At 38.3% G+C, this 12,454-nt stretch overlaps 1 protein-coding gene across 1 annotated transcript; it reads right to left on the bottom strand.

Moving 5' to 3' along the window:
• Positions 1-1,185: 1,185 nt before the first annotated feature.
• LOC112643764 (putative PDZ domain-containing protein PDZK1P1) lies at positions 1,186-2,704 on the bottom strand. Its single transcript, XM_025421885.3, has one exon. It carries the CDS (start codon positions 2,673-2,675, stop codon positions 1,593-1,595), a length of 1,083 nt encoding a protein of 360 aa, XP_025277670.1. The 5' UTR covers positions 2,676-2,704; the 3' UTR covers positions 1,186-1,592.
• Between the last annotated feature and the right edge of the window lie 9,750 nt (positions 2,705-12,454).

Below are 12,454 nucleotides of genomic sequence, written 5' to 3' on the forward strand. Positions count from 1 at the left end.
GGTCATAAAGATATTCTCCTCAATTATCTCCTGGAGTGTTAGTATTTGCTTTTCACACTTGTATATAAAATCTACTTGGAATTGGGATGCCTGAGTGGCTCAGCGGTTGGGCGTCTGCCTTTGGCTCAGGGAGTGATCCTGGAGTTCCGGGATCCAGTCCCACATCAGGCTCCCTACATGGAGCCTGTTTTTCCCTCTACCTGTGTCTCTGCCTGTCTCTCTATGTCTCTCATGAATAAATAAATATTTAAAAAATAAAATCTACTTGGAATTTATTGTTTGTATACATATGAAGTAAAGGATAACTTCCATTTTAAAAAATATTGATATCCAATTACCCCAATACATTTTACTTCTGCTGCTCTATGGAGCTATCTTTTAAATAAATCAAGTCTATATATGCATAGGTCTGTTTATGTGATTCCCATTCTAATTCATTGCTCTAATGTATCCTTAAGTCACTGTTTTAATTACACATTATTGTTGTAATCTGTAGTCAATATTCATTGGGATTTACCCATGCATTTGCCTTTTCTATTGCTTTCTCTTCCTTCCTGCATCCCATACTTTCATCTGAATTTGTTTCCCTGCTACCTGATGGCTATTTATCAGTACAGGTTCTCAGGAGAGGAATTTTCTCAGTTTCTGTTTTTTTGAAAAATATTTACTTTTCCTTCACTCTTGAAGAATACTTTTGTTGGATTTAAAATTCTAGGTTAGGGGTCCCTGGGTGGCTTAGAGGTTTAGCGCCTGCCTTTGGCCCAGGGCGTGATGCTTTTTTTTTTTTTTTTTAAGATTTTGTTTATTTATTCATGAGAGACACAGAGAGAAGCAGAGACACAGGCAGAGGGAGAAGTAGGCTTCATGCAGGGAGCCCAACGCGGGACCCGATCCCAGGACCCTGGGGTCACGCCCTGGGCCAAAGGCGGACGCTCAACCGCGGAGCCCCCCAGGCGTCCCTGTCTTCAAACTTTTGTATCACCAGACAAATGTTACACACAAATGTGCCAGGCACTTCATGGCAGATTACACCCAGTGAGGAAGGTCATCTGATTTGTCTTGCAGTATAACTATTCCATGTTTGCTTGTATTGGTCATGTTGTACATTAGGGATTGAGGAACTACTTGCTTTGGATTTATGACTTCTTCTAGGGATTTTTTTTTTCATTTTTAATGGCATCTATTTTAACAATCACAACATTCTTACAAAAGCATAATTTTAATAGGCTTATCTGCTCAGATATTTTATAGCAGCTCTCACATAGACAGATTTATGAATCATCTTTAGTGCACAAGGAGCCTATAGAATTAAGAAATATCATCATATAGAGAAATGTAGTGAAGTTGAAGCTTGAAAGAGATCACATGTAAAGAATCTGGTTGCTGCCTTAAATTGACCATAAATAAGCCATCTACTGCAATAGTCACCCCCAAGACAAATAACAACAGAAGACAGTCACACATGATGAAGTGGTTCCCAGAGGAGTTCTTCTCTAATAGAGACAGTAAATGGGTGTCAGCTCATTCCTCGGGAAAGGATTCGTACTAAATACCCAGAAACAGCTGTGAGCCAAAGGCATTATTTGCTTTCATCACATCTCTGTGTCTTCAGAATTGGAAGAAGAATGTGAGGCTGTACTGTGAGCTCGTTCTTTTGCCACATGTGACTCGAGCTCTGGTTCTGCCAGTGTTTCTTCTTTGGAATCAGGAGTTTCATCCAGTGGATCAGCCATGGAGGAAACAACAGGGATTTTCTTAACCTGGAAATAATCATAGGCCTTCTTTCCACAGACCAGGAGTGTGACATTCTTCCCACTGCTCTGGATTCTGTCTACCACCTTCTCATAGGGTTCATCCACCACCTTCGCTCCATTCACTTCAATGATGATATCTTCATCCTCCAACCCTGCCAATTCAGCAGGGCTGCCCTTCTGTACCTCTTTGATGAAGGATCCTGGCTGACCCTCAATCGCGTTTAAGTGGAAGCCATAGCCATTTTCGCCTTTAACCAGCCTGCAGAGCTTAGGCTTATGATTTCCTACTTCCTCTGTAGTATCTGAACTTGAAACCTCTGGAGGAGCAAGAGTAGGAGCTGGAGCCTCCTTGACAGAACCATTAGGCAGTTCTTGACTTTGATGGTAGAGAAATGAAGAAAAATGAGCCAGTCTGTACATGTTGTCTGTCTCTTTGTCTACCACCAGCAGCGAAGTCTGATCTCCGCCCTTTCTAATCATTTCCACCACACTGTCATGATCCAGGGATTCCACAGACTCGCCATTGACAGCCACCAGCAGGTCATTGTTCTTCAAGCCAGCCTCCTCTGCTGGACTTCCAGAATCTATGTCCTTGATGACTTGACCTTTCTGTTCTGGACCTGCCCTCAGATAGAAACCATATCCATTGCCTCCCTTCTTCATCTCTACGACCTGAGGCTGGTGGGGTAACAGTTTCAGACTGGCTGTTTCTCTCTTCAATTCTATCTTCTGCTCAGTATGGAGCTTGTCAGTCTCCTTGACCACCAACAGGAACATGACATGATTTCCGGAGTTCTTCACCTTTGCAACCACTTCCTCATGGCTGGCATCTTCTACATTCTCTTCATTCACTTCAATCAAGTGATCACCTGCCAAGACACCAGCTTTCATAGTCACACCTTGAGGTGTTATATCAGTCATGTACACTCCCTTTTCCCTTGGAGGGTTTTCAGAGAGAAGCCATAGCTGTTCCCTTCCTTCACCAGGTAGCAGTTCCTTATTGGGCTGCTTGCATAGAGCCTGCTTCTCCCTCTGCCTGTGTCCCTGCTTCTCTCCCTCTCTCTGTGTCTCTCATGAATAAATAAATAAAATCTTAAAATAAAATAAAATAAATAAAATTCTAGGTTAGTAATATTATTCTCAGACCCATAAATATATTATTTCATTGTATCATTTTTATTTACTTTTTGTCTATTGAGAAGATGGCTCTCTGTGCAACTGTTGTCCTTTGATGACTGTCCTATTTCTCTTGCCTTTGTAAAGGCAGCTGGGATTCATTGGGTTTGCTATGATATACCTATGTATGAAATGTTTTAATCCTGCTTACAGTTTTTAAGGATTCTTAAATCTCTAGTTCAATATTTTTCATCAACACCTATCTCTTTAAAAAACACACACACACACAAAAACCTTTATCTTCAAATATTTTTTCTGTTCACATTGTCTGTTTCTTCTATGTCTGATATTTCAAATACTTACATATTAGAATTCCCACTGCATCTTCTGAATCTTATATCCATTTCTCAGTATTTTTCTTCTATGGCTCTCTGCTTTCTTCCAGATATTTTCTTTTTTCTTATTTTGTAGCTACTAATTCTGTCTTTAGCTGGGTCAAATTTCTTATAATACCTAAGCAGTGATTTCTTAATCTTGATAAATTGATTTAGATTGCAGAATTTCCATTTAGTTTTTTCTTTATAACTTTCAGTTCTAATTCTCAATCTTGTCTACTATTTCTTTGAACATAGAATGCACAGTTATTTTACAGTTTGTGTTTTATATCTCCGTATATAAAGAGACCTCCTAGATCCGTTTCTTGCTTTTGTTTCTGCAGATTTCCTTGAATGTGCTATTTTCTCCTAATGTAACTGGATTTTCATGATGTACCAGAAATTGATTGTGCAAAACTGCATAAAGAAATACTTTGAGGCTTATGGTGGTGTTATCCTCCTCCAGAGAGAGGATCTACATTTGCTCTCACCAGGGGCCTGGGCAGTATTGGGATTTACTCAGTCCAATTTTAAGGATTTCATGGCCTAAAGCTGTATCTTAGCCACTCTGGACGACTTTTGCTTTTTGTTCATTCTTAAGGTGTGGCCACACAAAAGCAAGGAGAATCACCAGAATGCCACTCCTTTGACATGTTCGACCTCAATCCTTGATCTCTGCTACTGCTAGTTTGCTAAAAGCCTAGCTTAGCCTCACAACTGCCCCATTTAGAGTCAGAAATGTTCACAGGGAAAAAAATGGACTCAAATCTCAGACTCATCTTCCCAGGTTCCTATATTTTCTCATATTCTGTTCCAATAATTCTTTTCTATCTTGGTAGATTTCCCTTTCCTGAAGTATACAGTTTGTCCAGTTTGCTCATTTCCTTTATGTTGGAAGGTTAATTGGAATCACCTCTGCTTGGAGCAGAGTCATTTTTTTAAAACATGAACTTATGGCCTCATCTTTTTAAGAAAAAGAAATATATTGGAAGGTAAAATTATCAGCACTTCATAACTTATCTCAAAGCCAGGGAAGTGTTGTGGATAACACTTCAGGGGAAAGTATAAAATATGAAGTTTTAAAAAATTCTGATCTGATTATATTTTCACTGTATTCTTTGTTTTATTAAGGATATTAACAAAATATAACTAGAAATTCTACAAGGGAAGTCACTGCTAGATGAGTGAATAAGACTTTGGAAAGTGTGCTTTCAACTGCCACCAGAGGGAAAGAAATGTTGGATTGTACCTAACGTGCCTGTAGGATCCTAAATGTAGCCAGAATTTTAAATGCACAATTTGGTTCATAGTGAAAGGAAACATAGAAAGTATCATGATTGTGTTTTTCTGACTATGAATTCTAAGGCTTTATTTGTTGTGGGTTAGACATAATAGAAGAGAAGCAGACAGATTTCTTTTTTTTTTTTTAAGAACTAGAGCAAAGCAGGAAAATGATAGTAATCTAATGATGTTCAATATGTGATTTAAAATTGAGATGAGCTATACTTGCATTTGAATAGTAAAATGGTTTTAACTTTTCTGTCTGGCAATAGGCCAGAATTGCACAGTGAAAACAGAATTGTAAACTATTTTAGAATTTGCTAACTAAATTCTTTATTGTTTCACATTAGCCCTGTAGTCAGCTTACTCTCTATCTTGTGATGGGATTTAATTAGATCAAGGCACAGGTTAGGATGACTATACTCATTTTCTTTTTGCTTTTAGAATAAAAACCAGCAGAGAAAGAACTATAGTTATAGGTGAAAAGATAGAAAGCCATGGGCTGGTAATCTTTCATACTTCATCTTGGAGCATTTGTTAGATTCCTTAATTATTCTACACTGATGGGACTAAAGTGAAGGAGGCAGTGGGAAGGAGTAATACAGAGCTGGCAGGAAGTGTGGCAGGTTTTACACAAGGGAGGGTAAGGTATTGTTGTGGCCTAAGAACAACCAATTTCACACTGCCAGGCTCCATCCAAAATTAGGCACCCAAGTCAATCTGGCAGACCAGACACTTGAAGGGCCCTCAGAGGGGAAAAAAAAATTAGATCTGCATAAAACATATTTTAATTGGATTTCAGGACTTGCAGGAAATAAAGAAAAACCTGCCACCTAGAAAAAAAACACAAAAATATATGCTGAAAAAGGTATCATTAAACAAACTCAAAAGTTAACTTTGCCTTAAATATACATGCCTATATGAGTGCTACATCTGGGAAACTGTCTTTGGCCATAGGCAAAATGGGACAAATAAATCAAAGACTCCAGAATTAATCCAAGAACTTTCTAAGGGGGATAAAATTGCCCAAGGTCAGTAGTACTTTCCTGCTTCTAATAGAAACAAACATAATTCTTCTCCAAAGGTAAGCATCCTCAATTTTTCATGGGTAAAAAGAAGCCAAAGAGATCAGAATCAAAGATCACTAAGCATATAAGAAAATTAACCACTGAGTGGATTTTACTGGAATTTCCATAAACAACTTATGATATTGGAGTCATCAAATAAGAACTACTAAAATAACTGAGTAGATATCTTTAAATTTAAAAAACTGAATTATGACTACATTTAGCAAGACATTCATGTGGTGGCTTGTGCACCCCATTATATTCTTTCAACCCTACCTCTTCTTCAGGCACTGAAGAAGCTTGGGACTTCTCTGCCATCACAGTGTGAAAGTGCACTTGGCACTCACTATCTGGGGGAAATTCATGCCATCTTATGATGGTTACCCTCCTTGACCATTGGAAATAATTTAAATGCAGTCAAATTCATTAATCTTTTTGTCATAGTTTTTTCCACATCTTATTTCATAAAAATGTTCCATATCGAAAATTTGTCATGATCTCTTTTCTCTTTCTCTCTCTCTCTCTCTTTTTTTTTTTTACATTTCATTTATTCATTTGAGAGACAGAGAGAGAGCAAGTGTGAGCAGGAGGGAGGGGCAGAGAGAGTGGGAGAGGGAGAAGTAGACACTCTGCTGAGTAGGGACCCTGAGGCTGGGCTTGATCCCAGGACCCTGAGTTCAGGACCCAAGCCAAATGCAGATACTTACTTGACTGAACCACCCAGGTGCCCTCATAATGATCTCTTATACTATCTTTTAAATTTTAAAGTTTTGTCTTCTACATTTCAGCCTAATTTACTGGAATTATCATTTCATGAGGAGGTATAATTGAAAGATTCAATTTTGTTTTTCTTTAAGTATGGATGACAAATTGTCCTAGTTCTTAGCAGGAGTCTTAATCTAAGTTCTTCGTTCTGTTCAATGGATAGATGTATCTGTCTCTGTTCTAATACTATAGTTTGTTAATTAATTTAGGTTTACAATAGATCTTGATACAGGAATATTTCTTTTCTCATTCTTATTGTTCACTTTCCTTAATGACTTTGCTACTCTTAGAGTTTTGCTCTTCTATATAAATTCTAGAATTATTTGTCAAATTATTGAAAAAACTACTTAGCATTTTTTAACTGAATTTAAAATTTTGCTGGAGATAACTTATATCCTTATGATTTTGAGTCTTCCTACCCTTGAATATAAGATATATTTTTAAATCTAAAACTCTCTCCACACTCACTCAAAAGATACTCATCCTGGGTATCTTTTGTTAGATTTATATCTATCTTTGTACCTTTTCTTTTCTGATTCAACTATAAATGGTACCTTTCATAGATTATTTTTAATAATAATATTTTATAAAAATATTAATGCAATTTTCTTTGCACACTGATCTTGTATTTAGCTGCCTTGCTATCGTTTATCACTATTCCTATATTTTAATCTACCTATTCTTTGTTTTCTAGGTAGACTATTATGCCATATGCAAATAATGAAAAATTTTTTTTCTTTCAGACACTTAGGACATTGTCCTTGGCTACATGACAGTTTAGCTATTGGGATGCTATTGAACATGATAGTAGCAGACATTTAAGATATGGATGCACAATTGGACTGGTCCTCTGAACTCCTATCTTTAGCCTCAAGAAGACCATGCCTTGAATAACCATTGTTCCAAGGAAGATGAAAGACACGAGTTGCAGATCTGGATTCATCCCACAGCTTGGAGCAAGCTTAGCCAAGCCCAGACTATATCAGCCAAACCTCAGTAAAGTGAGAAATAAACGTTTATTGTGGCATATCACTGAAATTATGTGGTTGTTGTGGCAATAGCAGACTGATACAACATTGAACCTCTAATCATGGGAGAGTGCTCCCTTGTCAATAAATGTTCCTGACCAACCTTACAATCTGCTGCCATTTATATTCTGCTCCTTGTAGTCCTATACCCTTAAAGACCACCCTCATACATAGTCTCCTGGTTCTTGCTTTTATATTTGCCAAGTTTAGCAATTTTTTGATGTGTAAGCTATCTTCTCCCAAAGCAAGGAGGACCACACTCTGCTCTGCAGAGACTTGACACTATTGTTTGGCCATTAGACAATACATGATGAAAGGTAAATCTTGAGGCAGCATCATCTTGCAAGACAACTGCCTCAGGTAAGGCCTTTAGAGGAAAAGGGAAGCTTCTGTCCTCTTGAGAGGGGGAAGAAACTTCTTTCAATCAGTGGATTTAGTGAACCCTAGGTGTTGAGATTCTCAGGCTCATCCACTCTGATGTCCCCGTCATAGGTCTCTGAGTCCCACTCTTTGTGTTCCTGAATTTGACAGAGAAGAACTGTCAAATCTGTGCATTAAGTCTCCTTTGTAGTTTTGCCACCCTTATCATTAAGGTATAAATTGAAGCTCACAAAGTATCTGATATAAGTGCTTACTATGAATCAAAGTCTGATTAACTTTCTTGCTTTCACTTAATCCTTTCCATATGTCTGCAGCCTGGATTACTATTATCCTTATTTTTCAAATAAGAAAAATAAGGTTTACAGAAATGAAGTAACTTCTATAACAATTTGAATAATCAGGTCTGCTTAACTTCAAAGTCTACACAATGATGTGGTATGCCAATGAAAATGAATGGAGTACAGAAATAGTTTCTTATTTTACAGAGATTATTAAAAACCAAAAATAATTTAAATAGGTTTTTTTAATCTAAAAATGTTTTGAGAAAAAATACCACCATTAGATGCTGATAAAGTTAAAATGAGACATGAGAGGCATAACAAATTGAAAGGGATAGTCATACACATAGTGGGAAAGAAATAAAGATTACTGAACAGCTCTTAAATTCCAGACACTACTCTAGGTGCTTTCATATGCATCTGCTTATTTAATCTTACCAATATTCTATTGTTTTAGGCATTTCCCAGAGTTAGTAAGTGAGAGAGTCATAATTTGGGCTCAGCTCTGACTTTAGTGCCTAGATTCTATTAGACCTATATTATTCAAAACGTGGAGCATAGACCCACAGCATCAGCATCACCTGACAGATTGGTACAGATGCAGGGTTTCAGGCCCAAGCCAGACATTCTCAATCAGAATCTGCATTTTAACAAGCTCTTTAGGTGAGTCTTATGCACATTAAAGTTTGAGAAACACGACATCATTGCATATAATCTTCTCAGCATGTGTACTGGTAGGATTTGGAAAAGTTTAACATTGGACCCTCAGGAAATTGGTCTTAAAAGAAGTTTGATAAATAGCTGAAATCTCTCAGTGATCTTAAAACATGATCCAAATGGAGCTTAGTTTTATGGAAATTTTAGCTAAGTTTGTGTCTAGCTCTCTCCTTCATCTATACTAGAAAGTCTCAAGTTATTTGAATGAGTTATAAGTGAAGGATATTTATAAAGGAGACTCTGCGTGCTGAACATAGTTCTAGGCAAAACTAAAAAGTCAGACATGTTTAATATCTTTAAAGAGCGTTGAATATAAATGGGAAAGAGAGGTGCCTGGGTGGCACAGTTGGTTGAGCAACCAATCCTGAGATTTCAGTTCAGGTGCTGATCTCAGGGTCATGAGTTCAAACCCCACACCAGGCTCCATGCTGGGTGTGGAGCCTACTTTAAAAAAAGAAATCTATCTATCTGTCTATGAAAGAAAACCCAGATGAAACCAAAGGAAAAGAGCAAGGAAAAATAATTTTTAAAAAGCACATAAAAATGGTTCTAGAATAGAAGAAGGCAGATGACAGAGGTGTGTTTTATGGGAGTTGCTAGAGGTGCCTGTGACCAGAGCCACATGAGTGTAGATCATAAAGCTTTCTGCAAAGGTGATTCTAGTCTGTGTTTTGAGGGAAGAAGAACTGTGGTTCATAGGGCAAGCAAGTGCTGAGGTATTTCATTGGATGGAAATGGCAAAGAATATTTGCTTAGAGATGAGGCCCACAAAACCATGATTCACATATAGAAGTGATGATTTTTGTCTAGTAAACAAAAAATAAGTTGAGCTACTGGTCCACATTTGACTAAATGTGTTAAGCAAGGGGAAAGACAGCAAGGAAAAGTGGAGGTTGGAAGAAAAGGAGAAAAGGAAGAAGACTAAATGCACACATATTAGTCCACTGGAGAGATAGAAACTATAAGATAGAGACAGAGAAAGAGAGAGAGATGGAAAGAGAGATTTATTGTAAAGAACTGGATTATATGGTTATTGGGTTGGCAAATCCAAACTGTGTAAAGCAGGCTGGAAGGCTAGGAATTCTGGTAAGAGTTGATTTTACAGTCTCTTGAGAACAGAGGCAGTCTGGAAGAATTACTTCCTCTAGGACTTCTGTCTTTTTCCTTAAGGCTTTCAACTTATGGGGTTGACGCTCACTCACATTGTGGAGGGTAAGTGCTCTACTCAAAGTCTACTGATTTAAATGTTAATTACATATAAAAAATACCTTCATTACAACGTGTAGACTGGTGTTTGACCAAACAATTGAGCACCACAACTTAACCAAGTTGACACATAAATTAACCATCATAGCATATATGGGGGCACAAAATTGTTCAAGTAGTGTCTTTGTAGGGCTGGTGGAATAGGGTGATTATCACCAATGCTGCTGCAAGCATCTTCAGTATAAGGTGTGGCCAGTGAGTTTAAATGAAATGAAACTATTGTTATAATTAGAAAATGTGTTTTAATTGCATTTTGACTCTTAGGTAGATATTAATAGATATTCAGTGTCAGTATCACAGATGTTGACATGACATCCCCCATGTTATTCAGCAAAATTAGTGTTCTTTATTCAGTTCTCGACATCATGATTTGAACAAAGTGGAGCTCATCCAGAATAGTATGTCCAGAATAGTTTACTCTTGAAATAAGAAATTTAGGAAGATTCAATGGTTAATTGTTAAAAATAACACAAGAGGAAGTTAAATATTCTGTGTTGCTCCAGAGTTCTGATTAGGACACAGGAGTTGGAAGTACTTCACGTCAGTAGAAGTTTCTGGCAAATAGAAATTCACAGAGCAAAGCCAACTGTCCAGAAAAGCCTTCCTGGAAACATTGAACTGAATATGGCTTACTTATGCTCCCTCAGAGGTAGTGTAAGGAAATTCCTGGGTAGGATTTCAGGTTGTCTATTCTGTCTCTAAGAGGCTGTGATTTGAAGGCAGTTCTTTTGCTTAGCCATTTTGCTGCCAGTTGCTCAGCTAAATAAATATTTGGATATGAACAATGTAAAAAGGACCCAGAAAACGCTGGGCATATTTATCTGCTCTTTTGATTTCTGTGTTTGCTTTTAGTTCAGCAGCTAAGAAAGTGAGTGGAGTGGTGGGCCTACGGGTAATTTTATTTCCTTCATGCTTTTCTGAATTCTCCAAATTTCCTACAAGAATGTGTATTAGTGTTATTTTTAACAAAGCAAAGAGAGTGGGTACAAGGCTACAGTCTAGTTTATGTTGACCACAAATGAGCCTGTGTATAGAAGCCTTTCCGGCCCTTAGAATAGTGCAGGGGTCTGTGAGACAGCAGCTGGGAGACAAGAGGAGCCAGAACTTGGTGTAACCTCTTATTTTTAAAAAAAAAGTCTCATCGTGGTTTTGACCAGTATTTTTTAGCATACAGCTATTCCAGGCCCCCTATTTTCAAGCAGATTCATAATACCAAAGTTAGCATGTGATTTTTGCCTTCCTTTCCTAAGTTGGAAATGCCCCAAACTCAATGTCTTGGGGTGTGTCAAGGAGGTGAAACCTCGAGGGTGGTAGAGATTCTGCTCACTGTTCCGCTTTCTGAGAAGTGACAGAAGGTCAAGTCAGCGGGGAGGGTGACCCATGCAGGCCACAGTGAGGTACCGTTGGGATGTGGAGTTTAGCTGAGCGGGAAGCTTCTAGGGCAAGGCAGAGCTCCCACGTATGCATGTTCATTTCTGGTTGGAGAGATCACCAGCCAGCTATGGGAACGTGCTGCAAGGAGGCATAGAGGCTACACTCGGACACCGAGGCCTTTGCAAACTCCCTGAGGGTGGGCAACACAGGTCACGGCGAGCTATTGTTTTCCCTGGGAAAGAGACCCTGCTAGAGAGACAGTGACATAAGACCTTGAGCACCAATGTCTGGTAGATTTTACTGCTGACTACGTGTTCCTGAACCCAAAGACAGACTTACGGCAACAGATTGCAGCAGGACCCGAGCAAGCAATGGCACTAGAATACTGAAAGTCTTCTGAAAAACAACAAAGGTTTTACTCTTAGAATTGGTCAACTCAAACTTGGCTATTGCTTTTCAAGCTCCCTGACTCAGCATCAAATGGAACTAAGCAATAACTGGCCAGTAATCTTGATCTTGTTCTCTTTTGACTCACCAGAAAAAGCCAAGCTGAAGTTTATTTCATTAGTCATTTATATAGTATATAAAGCAGCACGAATTTACATTTTGAAAAATTCATTCAAGACTTTTCTTAATTAAGATGATGAGGCATTAAATGAATAAACCAGGGATGCCTGGGTGGCTCAGTGGTTGAGCATCTGCTTTTGGCTCAGGGCGTGATCCCGCGTGATCGAGTCCCATATCTGGCTCCCCACATGGAGCCTGTTTCTCCCTCTGCCTGTGTCTCTGCCTCTCCCTCTGTGTGTCTTCCATGAATAAATAAATAAAAATATTAAAAAAATAAATTATAAAAGGATAAATCAGATTGGAAAGTCCATCACATTGCCAAGATCAGGGCTGAAGAGAGCAGTTTTGGTACTTTCTCTGGTATAAGGATGGGCTGATTGTTTTCGTGCTAAGGCTGAGAACTGTATGCCAACCAGAGGATGGACTTTAAGGCAGGGGTGAAGTTAGACAAAGAAGATGAGGAAATTTTAACTCTCCCTGTCTTTT

Source organism: Canis lupus, chromosome 1 (assembly GCF_003254725.2).
Source record: "Canis lupus dingo isolate Sandy chromosome 1, ASM325472v2, whole genome shotgun sequence".
Classification (NCBI taxonomy): domain Eukaryota; kingdom Metazoa; phylum Chordata; class Mammalia; order Carnivora; family Canidae; genus Canis; species Canis lupus.

Excerpts from the sequence above, each read along its gene's own strand:
- LOC112643764 (XM_025421885.3), bottom strand. The coding sequence starts at position 2,675 with ATGACTGATATAACACCTCAAGGTGTGACTATGAAAGCTGGTGTCTTG.